Here is a 19,518-nt window from a genome sequence, read left to right as displayed (position 1 = left end):
AGGCCAGCCTTGACCTGTGCCAAACAAATGCATATGGCCTGCCTGACAAATAATGTCAAATTACTTTAAATGGAGCCATTGGACACTATACGATACAAATATCAAATCAAATATTGCACCATACAGGCAGAACAATCTATAGCGTGTCCATAAAACTGGGGTACAGTCTATTCACTAGAGTCTCTAGAATACAAAACAGCCAATCCTCTATTCAAGCCTCATCCTTCAAATAAACAGATGAGGTCCACCAAGGCCAGATGAGCAAGGCTTGGTAACAGCCAGTCTCGATTTTAGCATGTAAATCTTGGTGGGGCAATAAAAAGAATGTGGGATGCATACCAGCAAAGCTACAACACAACACTTAACAATACATTAATTGCACTTTAACGGTGACTAAAGGTGCCCACAAACTGTTAGAGACTACAAAAAGGAAAAAAGTACTTCCGGGTCACAGAAATTCGGAAAATTGTAAAATAAAAGTCCCCCACGTAATAGTAGAAGTGTAATTACCCTTTATTTATTCATGATATATGAAACATGACTGTCTAAACATTAATGATTCATATTTTTTCATATTTAAGTGACATTTGCATTAAATGTGGGTTTCAAAATACGTTCCAAGGTCAAATAAATGCCTCCGATACAATACATTGTATATTGTAAAATACATATTGGCTTATAGAGAGAACTATTCGAGGTGTCGATGTAAAAGAGGGTTGGGATTACTCAGTAGGGTCTGTAGAATATATACACTGTGTTATTTAATGGGGGACTCTAGTCTAAATACTAAACACTTTCTACTCCACCCACTCCATAGCTCCCAATGCAATACACTGTAGGCCTATAAATTACATTAGTATGCCCAACGCCACTTTTACATTGGCACATATAATCCTTTTTTCTCTATAAGCCAATATGTAATTTATATTGTATATTATACAGTGTATTGCATTGGGGGCTATGGAGTGGCTGGAGTCGAAAGTGTTGAGTATTTAGACCAGAGACCTCCATTAAATAGCACCATATATACACTGAGTGTACATGACATGACTGAGTGTATATGACATAGAATGACCAGGTGAATCCAGGTGAAAGCTATGATCCCTTGCTCATGTCACTTCTTAAATCCACTTCAATCAGTGTAGATGAATGAAGGGGAGGAGACAGGTAAAAATATATATTTTTAAGCTTTGAGAAAATTTAGACATTGATTGTGTATGTGTGCCATTCAGAGGGTGAATGGGCAAGACAAAATATTTAAGTCCCTTTGAACTGGGTATGGTAGTAGGTGCCAGTTTCCCATGTATATCAAGAATAGCGCACCACCCAAAGGACATTCAGCCAACTTAACACAACTGTTAGAAGCATTGGAGTCAACAAAGGCCAGCATCCCTGTGGAACACTTTTGACACCTTGTAGATTCCATTGAGACTGTTCTGAAGGCAAAAGGGGGAGGGTGCAACTCAACATTAGGAAGGTGTTCTTAATGTTTTGTACACTCATTGTAGATTCTAAAGACCCTACTCTGTACTGGTGGTCATTTCCAGTGGTGGAAAAATTACAGTAAATTACCTAAAATAATTGCTGAGACGCTTGGCTTAGATCAAAGGAAGCCAAGGAAACTAAGGCCAATTTTAATTAAGCAATAATGCCCGAAGGGTGTGGTATATGGTCAATATACCACGACCAATTCTGCATTCATAACTAAGTGGGAGGTGGGAATTTACCAGTTGTGAAGTCATAAATACCAGTTGGATGCGTTCACGTGCTTTGTACTCGTTGAGAAACGCAGATTGGCTAATGGCCAACAAGCTGCGTAAACTATAAAGTACATCTATCATGCTTGTAAACAAAATTTTGTGTTGAAAACCCATATTAATAGATTGCTTTTATAAATAATGTTTTGCTGTTGCATTTACCAGCCCAGAATGCTATTATCGAGGTAATTTCCCTAGTAGGTGATGTCAGAGGTCAGCATGTGGAAGAAGTGGGATCTCATGATGATAGACTAGTAATTACCAGCTCAAATTGATTTTTTCCAGTCGTATGTGGTAAATCCCCACTTGGTTACTAATGCAATGTAAGGGCTGTTCTTAAGCACGACACAATGTGGAGTGCCGTGGTATATTGGCCATATACCACAATCCTCCAAGGTGTTTTATTGCTATTATAAACTGGTTACCAACATAATTAGAGCAGTAAAAATAAATGTTTTGACATAACCGTGGTATATGGTCTGATATACCACGACTGTCAGCTAATCAGCATTCAGGGCTCGAACCACCCAGTTTATAATACTATATAACAACCAAGTAAGTAAAAAGTCAACATACACTATATATATATATATATATATATATACAAAGGTGTATGGACACTCCTTCAAATTATCGTCTATTTCAGCCACACCCGTTGCTGACAGGTGTATAAAATCGAGCACACAGCCATGCGATCTCCGTAGACAAACATTGGCAGTAGAATGGCATTACTGAAGAGCTCAGTGACTTTCAACGAGGCACCGTCATAGGATGCCACCTTTCCAACAAGTCAGTTCAACAAATATCTGCCCTGCTAAAGTTGCACCGGTCAACTCTAAGTGTGAAGTGGAGACGTCTAGGAGCAACAACGACTCAGCCGTGAAGTAGTAGGCCACACAAGCTCACAGAACGGGACCGCTGAGTGCCGAAGCGCGTAAAAATCGCCTGTTCTCAGTTGCAACACTCACTACCGAGTTCCAAACTGCCTCTGGAAGGCCCTTTCCTGTTTCAGCATGACAATGCCCCCGTGGACAAAGCGAGGTCCACACAGAAATGGTTTGTCGAAGAACTTGACTGACCTGCATAGAGCCCTGACCTCAACCATATCAAACACCTTTGGGATGAATTGGAACGCCGACTGCGAGTCAGCCCTAATCGCCCAACATCAGTGCTCGACCTCACAAATGCTCTTGTGGCTGAATGGAAGCAAGACCCTACAGCAATGTTCCAACATCTAGTGGAAAGCCTTCCCAGAAGAGTGGAGGCTGTTATAGCAGCAAAGGGGGTATCAACTCCATATTAATGCCCATGATTTTGGAATGAGATGAGGGACGAGCAGGTGTCCACATAGTTTTGGTCATGTAGTGTATCAAAAGGACAACATGGTTCAAAATGTATTAACAGATTTGATCACATTGTTTCAGTACATAAAGGAACAGGTACCACCTGATTATGCCCAATAACATTAGGGGGTGTTATAAATATATTATTAAAAAGAGGGTATAGAATATAGACAAAACCAAATTCAGAGGGGAGATATAGTTACACTTCAATAAAATGACTATGTTTTGGCTATGCCTGCACACCAAACAACAAGTCTGTATCATCAGAGATGGTGAGCATACTCAGATGATCAACTGAGACACTTCACATGATAATTATAATTCAGTATGTCAGCTAAAGAATAGTTCCCAGATATCCTGTGTACATCTCAAGCCACACTCCTACGATTTCTCCCCTTTGTGGACACTCCTATGTCTGATCAGGTTAGTCAGGAAGGAGAAGCTCTTGTAACATAGTTTGCACTTGAAGGGCCTTTCATTGGTGTGAACTGTCTGGTGCCTCTTCACATAGTTTGCCTCAGCAAAGCGCTTTCCACACGTGGGGCAGGCGTACGGCTTGTCGGCGTCCGACCTAATGCTCGGCCTCCCACGTTGTGACTCAATGACACCAGAGGAGGTAGAAGCAGGAGCCACCACCCTCAGGTGGTTAGTCTTTGAGCTCCCTCCTTGACCTCTAGCCATTGTTTGGGTGTTGTTGGGATTGTGTGCTGTGTTATAGGCTAGGTAACTCTCGTGGTGAACGCCAATCCTGACCCGGTCTGTATTCGTGGGGTAACCATGAGGTAACTGAGGAAGGCTAGACCCAGGCCCAGGCTGTCTATGAACCCAATCACCAGGCATTAGACGAGACCCTGAAGGAGAAGACAGACTTCCTGTTAGACTCCCACCAGGGGAGTCTCCCACCACTCTCTGTGAAGGCTGAAGCCCAGGGTGACCTGCTCTGTTCATCATGGATACTGTGGTGTTTGTATCATAGGAACAGGAGGGTCTATCTCTATCAGCCCCAGGCCCTGCTTCATCCCTGCACTGAGACTGTGAAGAGAAGGGTCTGGGCTGCAGACTGGATCCCTGACTGGAGCCTCTGTCTCTCTGATGACCACCAGGACTGAGGTTGTTCAGTCCACCTGTCCACTGGTTGTGTTCTGTGTGGTGGTGGAGTCTCTGTCCCTCGTGGTTGGGTCCTGGTTCTGACTCGGTAAGGAAGAGCGACGGCTCCTGATCCAGGGTTCTGATCCGGGGCCAGGGTTTGTGACCAGCCGATTCAGAGGTCCAGTCTCTCCCTCTAGCAACACCGGATATCAGCAGGTCTTCATGGACTGCAGACTGTAAACACACATTGAACAGAAAAGCATAAAGCTTTATATAAGAAACTCTTTGCTGTACAGAAACATGATAATATAAAATGTTAACCACAGTCAAGCCCATCTCTACCACTGTGATTCAAGTACCTAACAATATGGAGCCATTGGAGTGTATTATAAAAACCTTTCCATGTATTGATTCAAGAATTAAATATGTTTTGACTGAGAAGGGAACTCCATGCAATGATACAAAAATAACAAGGGGGTCAGCACAGTCATTTTTGTATTTCATTTCAATAAAATGGTTATACACTCACATAACCTGAAGTAAAGTAATTTTATTGCACAAAACAATATGTGACAAGTACAATAACTTTTCTCACTATGGTAACACTTGACCCTTTCTGTAAATCTGGTACCCTCGATATGATAAAATGTATTTTAGAATACTTTGGGAAAGGTTCAACATTACACACAGCTTCACTAGTTTATGTGAAGTAAACATGAATTAAGGCACTATCATTTCCTCATTATAAAACACCAGCATCAAACTACAAGACATAGTTGTCACTTTTCATCAGTGAAGCATTTTTACAGACACCATCACACCAACCATCACCATATCATCTACTCTGCCTCATCATACTAATTCCCTCTTCACTTCACCTCATCCAGTTCCCTAGAACATTCAAAACCAACAGAATTAACTTCAAACTAACTAATACTATATTACATGTCACTACACATGGGCCCTGTGCATTTGCTGCTGGTGTATCCTGAGGTAGCTCCTCTCTGAGAATCTCTTCTTGCAGTGCGAACAGGCGTACAGGCTCTCTCCCGTGTGGACCTTCAGGTGTATCTTCAGCAGGTCTTGGCGTGAGAACCTCTTCTCGCACTGGGGGCAGCTGTAGGGTTTCTCCCCTGTGTGGACCCTCTTGTGCCTCTTCAGGTGGTGCTGGTGGGAGAACCTCTTCTCACACTGGTGGCAGCCGAAAGGTTTCTCCCCTGTGTGCATCCTCTGGTGGCTCTCCACCTGTTTGGGGTATTTGAAGGCTTTCCCACAGAATGAACACGGGAAGCGCTTCTCTTTGCCACCGGATCTACTGATAGCGTCACTACTACTGTCATTTGTCAATGGGCTTGTGTAGCCATTTAGTGTTGAGGCACTGGCATAGTGTGAGGTCTTGTTTAACATTAGGATGGTGTGAGGAGGATGAAGGCCAGGGAGTGTTTGTGTTGTCGCAGGGTCCATGTTCCAGTTGATAGATCCTATAGAAGGCAGGCTGAAGGCAGCACCTGTTAGGGGGGTAACCTGAGGCACCATCAGTCTCTCTGAATCACAACTATAGGAGCAGGACGGAGCATCGCTAGCCGAGTCTGTGTCTGCTCTCTTCAGCCGCATACGGACACCTCCGTGTCCCCGTGGACCAAATCTACACCTTGCCCTGGTCAGAGCCAGCCTGTTGTCATGGAGACTAAGTTCAGTTGTTGTTTTGTGTTCGACTGTTTGTTTCTGTTTGTGGTTAACAGTGTTGTTCCCCAGCCCAGAGTTGAGGACGATGTCCCATCCACTGACCTCCACTATGTCACCTCTGGTCCTGGCCTGCTCAGTGATGTTGTCCCTTAGGCCCTTGGCTGCCCCGGTCTGGGTCTGGGAATCCAAGATGTTCACCCAGTCTCCTCTGTTAGCCTCCAACCAACCACCTGTAGGAAGAGGTTACAAAATAGACTTTACAAACATCAAAACTCTACCTATGGATTTTTGTCAATTACCTGGTGAAGTTCATACATTATAATGTGTTTTTGTATGTAAACATAAGTTGTATTGATTTCATTTTGTGAATGAAGAAATAATAATAGCCAGGTGCATCACTATTCCCATTGAAGATATATTACTGTATGTAGGCTATATGTATTTCTCCCTTACCTTGCTCCCCCATCTTTAGTCCACTCAGCAGGTCAATGCTCTCTGGTTCATCCTCTATCATCTCCTCTTTGACTATCAGCAGATCAGGCTTCCCATCCTCCATGTCTACTGACTGTAAGAGATACAGAGTGAGAGGATGTTGGATCAAGAAATCTGATATGAGCACCCTGCTATGGAGCATCATCTGATTGGGCAATGAGGGATTGCTTTGAGTACTATGCAAACATGTTAGTTGCTTTTACACTATGCAAACGTGCTGATCGAATATCTTTCCATATAATCTTATTCATTATGATTTAAACAGCAAAACTGATCCTAGATCAGCACCTCTACTCCGAGAGGCTTTGTGGATACAGGCCCTGAACTAAAACCATCCAGACAGTAGTTCACAGTGGGCTCACCTCAGTGAGACTGTGTGTGGTCCTGTGCTGCTCTGCTGGTTCCTCTGTGGGTTCAGGAGGAGGTGTAGTCTGGTTGTCCTCCATGACCATGGTCCCCTCAGGATTCCCCAGACCCTCCTCATACCCCTCCTCCTTCACCAGCAGCACCTCTGGACCCTCCTCCTCCTGGAAGAGACAGGTGATACAGATTACACAGACATACACTCTCGCTGGTACGCACACACACACACATAATAAACACAATTTCAACATTGAGTGTTTACCCATCCCCACTGTTTGAGTCCTATAATGTAGTTACAGAATGACTTCAACGTTGTTAAAACCCATCATAATGGGCATACATATGTTGTAGTTAAAATGTGTCCTTTAAGAAAAGTCATCATCAGTCAAACCTGACTAAACTATTTTGTCGTGTACAATAGGTGTTTGTTAGTGTGTGGGTATGTGTAGGTATATTTAGTAAGTGTATATTAGTTATAAAGTGCTCTTGGGTGTATGCAGAATAGGGTGAGATCAGATGTGATGTATACTAAAGAGTCTCAATGAAAGTCTTATAATGAAAAGTCCCATTTTGTGTTTATTAAACATAAACAAGTGTTAAATACACCATATGAACACCACACATACACGTCTCAACAATAAATCTGCATGAACTTGATCAACTGCATACATTTTCTCATTAAAAGTGTCTTGGGAAAAAAAAGAAAGTAGTTGAACGGAAGTAATGAAACAGGCATTTGTGAACATCATATAGGCAGTACAGTACAAACACAATATGTAAGAGACAAAAATATAAAACGCACCATGCAACTATTTCAACAATTTCACTGAGTTACAGTTCATATAAGGAAATCAGTCAATTGAAATAAATGTATTAGGCCCTAATCTATGGATTTCAAATGAATGGGCAGGGTTGCAGCCCACTGGGGAGCCAGGCCCAGCCAGTCAGAATGAGTTTTACCCCACGAAAGGGCTTTATTACAGACACAAATACTAAATTTCATCAGATGTCCGGATGGCTGGTCTCAGACGATCCCGTAGGAAAATTAGCCGGATGTGGAGGTCTTGGGCTGGCATGGTTACACATGGTCTGCGGTTGTGAGGCCAGTTGTACTGCCAAACTCTCTAAAACAACGTTTGAGACAGCGTATGGTAGAGAAATGAACATTCAATTCTCTGGCAATAGCTCGGGTGGACATTCCTGCAGGCAGCATGCCAATTGCACGCTACCTCAACTTGGGACGTCTGTAGCATTGTGTTGCGTGACAAAACTGCACATTTTAGAGTGGCCTTTTATTGTCCCCAGCACAAGGTGCACATGTGTAATTATCAAGATGTTTAATCAGCTTCTTGATATGTCATTCCTGTCAAGTGGATGGATTATCTTGGCAAAGGAGAAATGCTCACTAACAGGGATGTAAACAAATGTGTGCACAAAATTTCAGCTCATGAAACATGGGACCAACACTTTATACGTTGGGTTTATATTTTTGTTCAGTATATATGCCTTATATCACACAATGTCTGGATGCAATATTCTACCCAGGAATATCCAACACTGAAATCTGTTACTCTCATTATTCCAAATGCATCTGTGGATATTTTCTGCTGACAACAATGACAATTAATCTCTGTCTTTATTGCAGGGTTTGAACTAAATGTCAAAAGCTATTGAGTGGAATGGTTACTTTCCATTTTATGGAGTGGAAAGGTTTTTCTGCTGGTGTATCCTGAGGAAGCTCCTCTCTTAGAACCTCTTTCCGCAATGAGTACAGGCAAACAGCCTCTCTCACGTGTGGACCTTTAGGTGCATCTTCAGCTGGTGTTGGCGGGAGAACCTCTTCTCACACTGGGGGCAGCTGTAGGATTTCTCCCCTGTGTGGACCCTCTGGTGCCTCTTCAGGTTGCCAGCCTGGGCAAAGCGCATATGACAGTGGTTACAGCTGAATAATTTCTCCCCTGTGTGGACCCTCTGGTGCCTCTTCAGGCTGCCAGCCTCAGCGAAGCGCATGTGACACTGGGTACAGCTGAAGGGCTTCTCTCCTGTGTGAACCCTCTGGTGGATCTTTAGGTTGCCAGCCTGGGCAAAGCGCATGTGACACTGGGTACAGCTGAATGGTTTCTTCCCTGTGTGAACCCTCTGGTGAATCTCCACCTTCTGGGGGCAATTGAAGCCTTTGTTACAGAACATGCAGAGGAACAGTTTCTCTTTACTATTGCCTGATGTTGCTCCCCCTCCCTGAGTCTGGGCTCTAGCCTCGTCGTTTGGGTTCAATACCTGATCGAAAAGTACATCAGAAGATGCCATCGACGTTGACACTGAGTCGTGATCCCAGAACCTGTGTAAAGGGGAGTGGGTCACAAAATTTGTATTTGTCTCTAAGCTACCCCTGTAATCTAAGAAATCTCTGCCCCGGGAGTGTCCATCTCCTAGGTGACGATCTGCATTCAATGTGGGAGGAGTGTCACCCTCCACTTTCACAGTCACCTCATCCACCACTATAACCTCCCCTTTCTTATCTAGGCACCCTTCAGAGTATACACTACTACTGTACTGGTTCCAGTCCCCTCTAGATAGATCAGTCTGGGTCTCTAATCCAAAGGCCATGTTGCCAGGGTCCATCTCTGTAGTGTAAGAACAAGACGGATCATCACCGCCAGTGTCTAACGCTTCACCATCACCATCTCCACGGGAATGAACCGTCCTCTGGCTTTGGTGAAATACCGGTAAGTATTCCGAGCCAGGAGCAGGAGGACAGACCAGTCTCTCTGGGTCTGATCTGTGGTCAGATCCTGTGTGTAAGAGCCTCTGTGTTACAGTTAAAGTCTCTGACTTGATGATGTCGTTTGGCGTTCCACTGACCTCCGTGATGCTGCATTGAGTCTTGGCCTGGGGCGTGGCGGCAGTTGCGATGTCCTCCTTGGCTACAGGGGGCGCCACTCCAGCCGTTGCTTCAGTCTGGATGTCGCTACTGTGCCGTGGTTCCTCCTCTCCTTCTGTCCTTTCATGCTTGACCCCAGGACCTGGAGCCTCTGCATCTGCTGACTGACACAAAAAGAGAGGAGGTTACTGAATTCAATAACAATGTAGGGAAGTCTCACAAGTAGGGCTGTTGCGGTGACCGTATTAATGCCACACCGGCGGTCACAAGTCACAAAGGCAGTCAAATAGGCTTCTCCAAGCTCTGATGCTGCTGATGGTGATTAGTAGCCTACTAAACTTGCTAACTGCCTGGTACTCAGCACTCCCTCTAATCACTCTTACATCAATGCAATTGTAATCAAAAATCGAATCAAATACTTTATTAAGAACCCATGAGCTCATATTGTGCAACATTTCCATAGGCTATGCAATTGTGCGAAATAAAACAGAGTGATGGCCTCTATTAAAAAGAGGAGGATCCCATCAGCTTTCTATAGGCTAGGCTTACAATATTTATTTCTCAACTTTCCTAATATTAAGCACATTGCTTATCTTTACATCAGGAGTATAGCCTACCTGGCTGGCATGAAAATTAACCAAGGGAAAAGCACTATTTAAGTGCATAGATGACATGTATTTTTTCAGCTGCCCCTGTTTTGAGACAGGTGCATGACAATGGTCCGTTCTAAATCAAAACAAATTTCACACATACAGTGCCTTCAGAAAGTATTCAGACCCCTTGACATTTTCCACATTTTGTTAGGTTACAGCCTTATTCTAAAATTGTTTAAATAGTTTTTTCCCCTCATCAATCTATACACAACAGACCCATAACGACAAAGCAAAAACAGGTTTAGAATTTTTTTATTATTATTTTTTATTTTTTTAAACGTAAATATCACATTTACATATGTATTCAGACCCTTTACTCTGTACTTTGTTGAAGCACCTTTAGCATCGATTACTGCCTCAAGTCTTCTTGGGTATGAAGCTACAAGCTTGGCACACCTGTATTTGAGAAGTCTCTCCCATTCTTCTCTGCAGATCCTCTCAAGCTCTGTCAGGTTGGATGGGGAGTGTTACTGGACAGCAATTTTCAGGTCTCTCCAGAGATGTTCGATCGGGTTCAAGTCCGGGCTCTGGCTGGGCCACTCCAGGATATTCAGAGACTTATCCCGAAGTCACTCCTGTGTTGTCTTGGCTGTGTGCTTAGGGTTGTTGTCCTGTTGGAAGGTGAAACTTCGCCCCAGTCTGAGGTCCTGAGCGCTCTGGAGCAGGTTTTTATTAAGGATCTCTCTGTACTTTGCCCCGTTCATCTTTGCCTTGATCCTGACTAGTCTCCCAGTCCCTGGCGCTGAAACACACCCTATGCTTCACCATAGGGATGGTGCCCGCTTTCTTCCAGACGTGACGCTTGGCATTCAGGCCAAAGAGTTTAATCTTGGTTTCATCTGATCAGAAAATCTTGTTTCTCATGGTCTAAGAGTCTTTAGATGCCTTTTGGCAAACCCCAAGCGGGCTGTCATGTGCCTTCCCCAATTGGCCAGCTCTAGGAAGAGTCTTGGTGGTTCCAAATTTATTCCATTTAAGAATGATGGAGGCCACTGTGTTCTTGGGGACTTTCAATGCTGCAGAATATTTTTGGTACCCTTCCCCAGATCTGTGCCTCGACACAATCCTGTCTCGGAGCTCTACGGATAATTCCTTCGATCTCATTGCTTGGTTTTTGCTCTGACATGCACTGTCAGCTGTAGGACCTTATATAGACAGGTGTGTGCTTTTCCAAATCATGAATATACAACAGGTGGACTCCGATCAAGTTGTAGAAATCTCAAGGACAATCAGTGGATACAGGATGCACCTGAGCTCAATTTCGAGTCTCATAACAAAGGCTCTGAATAGTTATGTAAATTAGGTATCTGTATTATATTTTGAATAAATTTGCAAAAAAATCTAAAAACCTGTTTTTGCTTTGTCACTATGGGGTATTTATTGTGTGTAGATTGCTGAGGATTTCGTATTTATTTCATCCAGTTAGAATAAGGCTCTAACGTAAGAAAATTTGAAAAAATTCAAGTGGTCTGAATACTTTCCGAATGCACTGTAAATTAACTAGTATATGTAAAGACAAGTATAATCAAGAATAGTGTGATGGGTGACAATATTAGCCTATCACTTGTGAATGATGCCCAGCATAAGGCAAGAACCAATGCTTTTTTTTGCGCTACTTTTTCTAATCATAGTCGCACACCTCATGTAGCCTAGCCCATAGGCTTATATGTTTTGATAAGGTTTGTATCAGAAGTAGTGGCCAAATAACGTTTTAAAATGAAGCACATTAATCTGCTTTACAAGGGGTGTAGAGCCTAACTGGCATACATAAGCAGTGCGTGAGTTTCAAGTTTGGGGAAGATGATTTTCACCATAAAAAAACACCTTTACAATAAAAGCATTACCTGTATTATCGCATTTGCGGTCACTGGTGATTTCCGCTAATGGAACATTCGTGCTTATAGCCTACTGCCATGTGCACATATCATGTGAAGAAATAGCCTAATAGTTATTCAACATTTTAAGCTAAACGTTCTGATCTGTTGCATAATGTAAATTTAAAAAAAATGATGCTAGTGGTTTTATTAATTTGGGATCTATCGTATCCCACAACTGTCCCAGACTATGTTTGGAATATTTATTTCTCGCACAGAATAGAATAGGTCAACTTCTGTACTATTGGTGATAGTAGATTGACATAGGCTAGTGCTTTTGCTGTTCGTTAGGCCTATTTATCTTGTTGGCTGACGAAAAGTAAATGTGGACAGTTCTTCCAAAATCATTAATATGCACCTCGGAATTGCACGCAGTTGCGTGCCCGATGTGTCGGTCTTCATTTGTAGTCTGTGACAAAGATCCGATCACGTGATGGAGAGCCATGTGAGTGTGAAGTGCTGCCGAGTGCGGAAGGGCACAACGCAGCACTCCGGGCCAAGGGGACAACGGCCACTGGCCTCAAAAGGCATGGATTCTTTTAGGGTGCATTACGGCCACACAAAAGGGATGCCGCCGTGAAATTCGAGGCATTATCAAGTGCTCGTCAAATTGTGAATGAGAGACTGATAAAGTGTGTACTGCATAAAAAAATAAGCAGAGCTCATGCCTTTCAAGTGACTTAAAAAAATCATCATTAGAGTCACATCATGCAGCCTTACAATGTATTAAAAATCAAAACATATAGCCCAATGTTTGTAGAACAACTAAAGTTACATTAATAACTCTAAATTAAGCATATAGGGGTACGTATTTCTTTGTTAACCACTCAACACAGAATAGCCGCATGTGCGCACTCCCTCAAATCGTTTGGAGAAAATATAATTTATTCTGCTTTGTTCAATTGTATTCTTCATACTATAAAATAATGCCAGATCAGGACCTAACATGAGGAAAACTCAGAGTATGCTATTCTGTTCTTCTGAAATAGACTACATTTCCTTCATATCATGTTTCTTTAGACCTGTCTAAAATAAATAATGGATTTATTGTGAGGGTGTAGGCTGTATTACATGGATTTATTAGACTTTTTTCAAATGTAGATGTTCCAAAGGTCTGCACCAGTGGCTTGTAGGCCTAAGTAAGTGTGGAAGCCAGGAGATGCGAAATGTGTTCAGTAACGTCAATCGCAGTGAGAGGGACAGTTATTTGCTTGACAATCACCCGCTGACGAAATTTCATGACCGCCACAGCCCTACTCACAAGCTCCCCTATGCAGATAAATAAGGGTGTACTTGTAAGCAAATTATTAGCTGTCGACATGGAGCAGCTGCACCCCCACCTTCAAAATAGGGGTGCAAACGGATGTTTTTGCACACCCACTTTTTTACCAGAACATGATCATGACCCATTAAATAATTTGTCATTTTCAATGATTAGTAATGTTTTGAGCTAGTCTGTATTAAAATAGATACACTATATATACAAAAGTATGTGGACACTCCTTCAAATTAGTAGATTCTGATAGTTCAGCCACACACGTTGCTGACAGGTGTATAAAATCGAGCACACAGCCATCCAATCTCAATTAGAGGTCGACCGATTATGATTTTTCAACACCGATACCGATTATTGGAGGACCAAAAAAAAGCCGATACCAATTAATCGGCCGATTTTTAAAATGTATTTTTAATAATGACAATTACAACAATACTGAAATAACACTTATTTCAACTTAATATAATACATCAATAAAATCAATTTAGCCTCAAAAAAATAATGAAACATGTTCAATTTGGTTTAAATATTGCAAAAACAAAGTGTTGGAGAAGAAAGTAAAAGTTCAATATGTGCCATGTAAGAAAGCTAACGTTTAAGTTCCTTGCTCAGAACATGAGAACATATGAAAGCTGGTGGTTCCTTTTAACATGAGTCTTCAATATTCCCAGATAAGAAGTTTTAGGTTGTAGTTATTATAGGAATTATAGGACTATTTCTCTCTATACCATTTGTATTTCATTAACCTTTGACTATTGGATGTTCTTATAGGCACTTTAGTATTGCCAGTGTAACAGTATAGCTTCCGTCCCTCTCCTCGCTCCTACCTGGGCTCGAACCAGGAACACAACGACAACAGCCACCCTCGAAGCAGCGTTACCCATCGCTCCACAAAAGCCTTGCAGAGCAAGGGGAACAACCACTCCAAGTCTCAGAGCAAGTGACGTTTGAAACGCTATTAGCGCGCACCCCGCTAACTAGCTAGCCATTTCACATCGGTTACACCAGCCTCATCTCAGGAGTTGATAGGCTTGAAGTCATAAACAGCAGAGCTGCTGGCAAAACGCACGAAAGTGCTGTTTGAATGAATGCTTACGAGCCTGCTGGTGCCTACCATCGCTCAGTCAGACTGCTCTATCAAATCATAGACTTAATTATAACATAATAACACACAGAAATACGAGCCTTTGGTCATTAATATGGTCAAATCCGGAAACTATCATCTCGAAAACAAGAGGTTTATTCTTTCAGTGAAATACGGAACCGTTCCGTATTTTATCTAACGGGTGGCATCCCTAAGCCTAAATATTCCTGTTACATTGCACAACCTTCAATGTTATGTTATAAAAATAAAAAATAAATAGCAGTAAACAGTAGCCTACCAAAAAAGTCAAACTTCATTGCGGTGGCGATTGGCTTTCAGTCGGATCTGCACAGTTCCAACGTCTTATCATCGACTCATTAAGGCTCCCGTGCAGCAGCTCTATTTCCTTTTCCAACAGCCAGATCGATCGCCTTCAACTTGAAAGCTGCATCATATGCATTTCTCTGTGTATTTGCCATGATGAGGGTGACAAAATGACTACCGTAATCAGAATGATGGCAAGTTTGAGCGCGCTCGATTTACCTCACATTATGTGACGGTGCTCAGTTTTTTGGCGGCATGAATCTTGTGAAAAAAAAAAAAACATAAATTAGCCGCATCATTGTATAAACCGCGAGGTTCATAGCGTGGGAAAAAAGTAGCGGCTTATAGTCCGGAAATTACGGTACACTGACTCTACGTGCAATGAACGCAAGAGAAGTGACACATTTTCACCTGGTTAATATTGCCTGCTAACCTGGATTTCTTTTAGCTAAATATGCAGGTTTAAAAATATATCCTTCTGTGTATTGATTTTAAGAAAGGCATTGATGTTTATGGTTAGGTACACATTGGAGCAACGATACGCACCGCATCGATTATATGCAACGCAGGACACGTTAGATAAACTAGTAATATCATCAACCATGTGTAGTTAACTAGTGGTTATGATTGATTGATTGATAGTTTTTTATAAGATAAGTGTAATGCTAGCTAGCAACTTACCTTGGCTTACTGCATTCGCGTAACAGGCAGTCTCCTCGTGGAGTGCAATGTAATCAGGTGGTTAGAGCGTTGGACTAGTTAACTGTAAGGTTGCAAGATTGAATCCCCCGAGCTGACAAGGTAAAAATCTGTCGTTCTGCCCCTGAACGAGGCAGTTAACCCACCTTTCCTAGGCCGTCATTGAAAACAAGAATGTGTTCTTAACTGACTTGCCTAGTTAAATAAAGATTAAATAAAGGTGTAAAAAATAATAATAATAAAAAATAAAAAAAATTGGCCGAATCGGTGTCCAAAAATACCGATTTCCGATTGTTATGAAAACTTGAAATCGGCCCGAATTAATCGGCCATTCCGATTAATCGGTCAACCTCTAATCTCAATAGACAAACACTGGCAGTAGAATGGCCTTACTGAAGAGCTCAGTGACTTTCAACGTGACACCGTCATAGGATGCCACCTTTCCCACAAGTCAGTTTGTCAAATTTCTGCCCCAGTCAACTGTAAATCCTGATATTGTGAAATGGAAATGTCTAATGATATATCTGATATAATAGCTAACAGATTGCCTTTTGCACCCCCTCCTCCCGTCGCCTCAAGATGAATGGTTTTGACCACTAAAGTTTTGCTTCGCTCCGGCGTGCCACTGTTTTGGTTCAGTGCAGTTAGAAAGCACTAGTTGCACCACTGGTGTTTAACATGAAAAGGTACCTGCAATATAAATGTTTTATCTATTTTGTTGTGTTGTTGTGTCATTGTTAGAGTAGAAAGATTTTTGTTCAAAATGTGTGGTTTTATTAAGAACCAAAACACAATAACATTATGTATGCAGTCCTGTTCTTAGTTGCCAATGACTGGAACGAATTGCAAAAAAAATAAAAAAATAAAATAATATTCGCTGAAGCTGGAGACTTATATTTCCCTCACTAACTTCAAACATCAGCTATCTGAGCAGCTAACCAATCGCTGCAGCTGTACTTAACCCATCTGTAAATAGCCCACCCAATCTACCTACCTCATCCCCATATTGTTTTTATTTACTTTTCTGCTCTTTTGCACACCAGTATTTCTACTTGCACGTAATCATCTGCTCATCTATCATTCCAGTGTTAATTTGCTAACCTGTAATTACTTCGCTTCTATGGCCTATTTATTGCCTTACCTCCTTACGCCATTTGCACACACTGTATATAGACTTTATTTTTGTTCTATTGTGCTATTGACTGTACACTTGTTTATTCCATGTCTAACTCTGTGTTGTTGTTTGTGTCGCACTGCTTTGCTTTATCTAGGCCTACATAATGACAAAATATGCAGGCTGTATATGAGTACATTTCTTTTTGTATGAAGTAGCGTTTATGAAAGAAAAGGTTGGAGACCCTTGCTCTAGGTCAAACTGTTGAAATATGACCCATATTACCGGAGCTAAATTTGACTTTCTATTGCAGATTCAGGGCCGCAATTTATGGACATATAGCTGACCCCCCCCCCCCCAAAAAATGCATTTCATGATGATAAATTAATAATACGTTTGAAATATCATTTTTTATGTGAAAATAATTAATGACCAAATGTAAACGCAAAACTCTAGTTTGCATTTTCAAGTTGACAGTTCTTGTTCAATGCCCTACCAGATAACACTGCCATATTGAGGACGAACATTGTTAAAAGATCAAAGTTAACATTTGTAATTGTACTACATTATTATGATCGCATTATTTGTGACAAAAAGAAGATGACAACTTAATGTGCAATTTAACAATGTTTTTTATTAACCTGTAAATCCTTTTTGAGTAAAACAATATTATTCCTCACATTTTCTATTTCATTATCAGTTTGGCCTGTCAATCGATCACTGTGGCTGGGATTGTCAGGGGAGGAGCAGAACATGTGAGAGTCACAGGCTTGTTAGGGTTTCAGACCTGTCAATTCATTATTAGGGGTGGGATTTTCAGGGAAGGGAAAAGATTAGTACTCTAGTAATTAAGACACTTTTTAAATATAATTTATTGTGGGAAACCCTAAGAAAAATAGTTGTGTTCTGTTCACAAATATGGATTCCCCATGTTAAAAAAACAGAGTAGAATTGCAGGAAAATAGTTTTTAAAATGCTAAGAATTTCTGGGAGAGGTCCCCCAGACCCCAAAGCTTTTGCACCCCCACTTTCAGAAAAAGTCAGGCGCCCATGGCTGACGGGAGCCTTTCTGAAATAAACGGGCCACATTTGATGATCTGTAATTTTTTATGTCACACTATGACACTAACCTCTATCACGATAACATGCTGGGTTGAGGTTCCACTCCCCTCATCTATAGCTATGGGTTGGTCATCTCTCCAAGCGTTGTGTTCCGCTGGCTTCACAAAGCTCCTGTGGCCTTCAGTGAGATGTCCTTCACCTGAGAGAGTGATTGAGGAAAAAGGGGTGGTTAAGTTAGGTACACTAGCTATAATTGGGAAGAATGTAAGGAAACACCTCATAACTTCTTGATACACTATTTATTTATTGATTTACTATGTTCCATGCATCACATTATTTTGAGTATGACAATAGGAAATTCAGTAAATCAAGAATCTTGTTAGATTATATTGTGTCTTTGTGCAATAATAATTCGTTCTTAATTGACCTGCCTGGTAAAATGAAGGTCAAATAAAAAAAGTGTGCAAGATAGACAAGTATTCAGCGGAAGTGACCAAAAACTGACCAACACACAATTCTGGGTAACGCATCTGAACACGTGGTGAGGGTAACACGGCAATAGCCCCCGCCCTCTGCAAAATCTAAATGTACCTCTTGCGGTTCCTCTGTATCGGTCGACGATCTTGACACTACTGGGACGACTGGCGAGGACGCGCTCTCGCATTGTCCTCTCTGCGCGCTCCCGTGCCACTTTCAGTTCCACTAGCTGTAGTTTCCTCCGCAATGCCCTGTTTTCTTTCTGGCTTTGAGTTATTTCCAAACGAAACACTGCATAGTCGTCATCTACGAGTTTACAAATCTCTGCAACGGCTGAATTCGCTAGCACCTCCATGATGGAGGCCATTTGAGTGTGAAAAACCATACAGTTAGCCATTGTTAGCAGCTACTAGCTAGCTTTACTTAAATAACATCTATCAACCAAGTCGAAAGAGAATTAAACACTACCTGGGGTAAGTATGTGATGCTGTGCAGTTACATTAGTCATATGCTGAGTTCCAGGGGGTTAATAAACGTCTAAATAAAAACGCTAACGTGGAAATTGTTCTTGGTCACAAGTCGCTTCCGTTTACACCGAAGAGAAAGAATATTATTGGTTGGCGTCATGGCTCAAAGGGTGTGGTTAAATAAATATAAAGATGCGTATTGTACTTTGAAATACGCTACTGCTTAAAATGGTAATTAAGTATGTTAAAAAGCATATTTGGTGTGTTGGAATGGCGTGGGCATATACCGGTCGTTAAACATATGTACACGAGTAGCTCATCTTCTATAAGGAAATAGCAAACATTTTTAAAAACCTTTGAGATAAAAGTTTAAGATTGGGTTTTTGAAGTGTTTCTCCAATTTATGCTTTGGCCACAAATACGATTATTATGGATGTGCATGGTTATTCGAATATCCATAGTATGCGAATAGTTGTGCGAGTACACATTTTCTTTGCAAGAAAAAAATACATGAATTAAAACATCCATCTGACAATCATTTGAAACAATGAATTGAATAAAACAAACTTTATAATGTAGTTATGACCTGCGCCCCGCAAAGACTAGTAGCCTTCATATGTGTAGCTTTATGTTGAAATGAGTAGGAGTGGCCTACAACCAGCAACCAACAGGTAGGCTGTTGTTTACAGAATGGGGTTGAAGAGAGCGCCTTTAATTAGCCTACCTAGCTTAGCTTCTCTAGGATACTCCAGTGAAGACAGGCACTGTTATGTGGGATGATACATACCATTGTGGCTGTAACAAGTTGGCTAGTTTTGGCTGTAGCCAAGCTGTCTTTGCTAATCTTACTGCATCTCTCTCAATTCAATTTCAATTT

General features: G+C 41.6%; 1 protein-coding gene across 2 annotated transcripts; it reads right to left on the bottom strand.

Annotated features, from left to right (window-relative positions):
• Positions 1 to 495: 495 nt before the first annotated feature.
• Positions 496 to 18,855, bottom strand: LOC129841521 (zinc finger protein 1-like). 2 transcript variants are annotated; one of them, XM_055909824.1, is made up of 7 exons: positions 18,289 to 18,848; positions 17,766 to 17,896; positions 9,593 to 9,775; positions 6,730 to 6,894; positions 6,329 to 6,440; positions 5,978 to 6,105; positions 496 to 4,423 (listed from the first exon to the last, which is right to left on the bottom strand). In XM_055909824.1, exons 1-7 carry the CDS (start codon positions 18,569 to 18,571, stop codon positions 3,482 to 3,484), a joined length of 1,944 nt encoding a protein of 647 aa, XP_055765799.1. In that variant the 5' UTR covers positions 18,572 to 18,848; the 3' UTR covers positions 496 to 3,481. The 2 variants fall into 2 exon arrangements, with proteins under 2 accessions (XP_055765799.1, XP_055765800.1); XM_055909825.1 differs by lacking the exon at positions 496 to 4,423 and having other exon boundaries at positions 4,720 to 6,105; positions 18,289 to 18,855.
• Positions 18,856 to 19,518: the final 663 nt, after the last annotated feature.

Source organism: Salvelinus fontinalis, chromosome 42, assembly GCF_029448725.1.
Source record: "Salvelinus fontinalis isolate EN_2023a chromosome 42, ASM2944872v1, whole genome shotgun sequence".
Classification (NCBI taxonomy): Eukaryota; Metazoa; Chordata; class Actinopteri; order Salmoniformes; family Salmonidae; genus Salvelinus; species Salvelinus fontinalis.
This window is presented reverse-complemented; position numbering and strand designations above follow the sequence as displayed.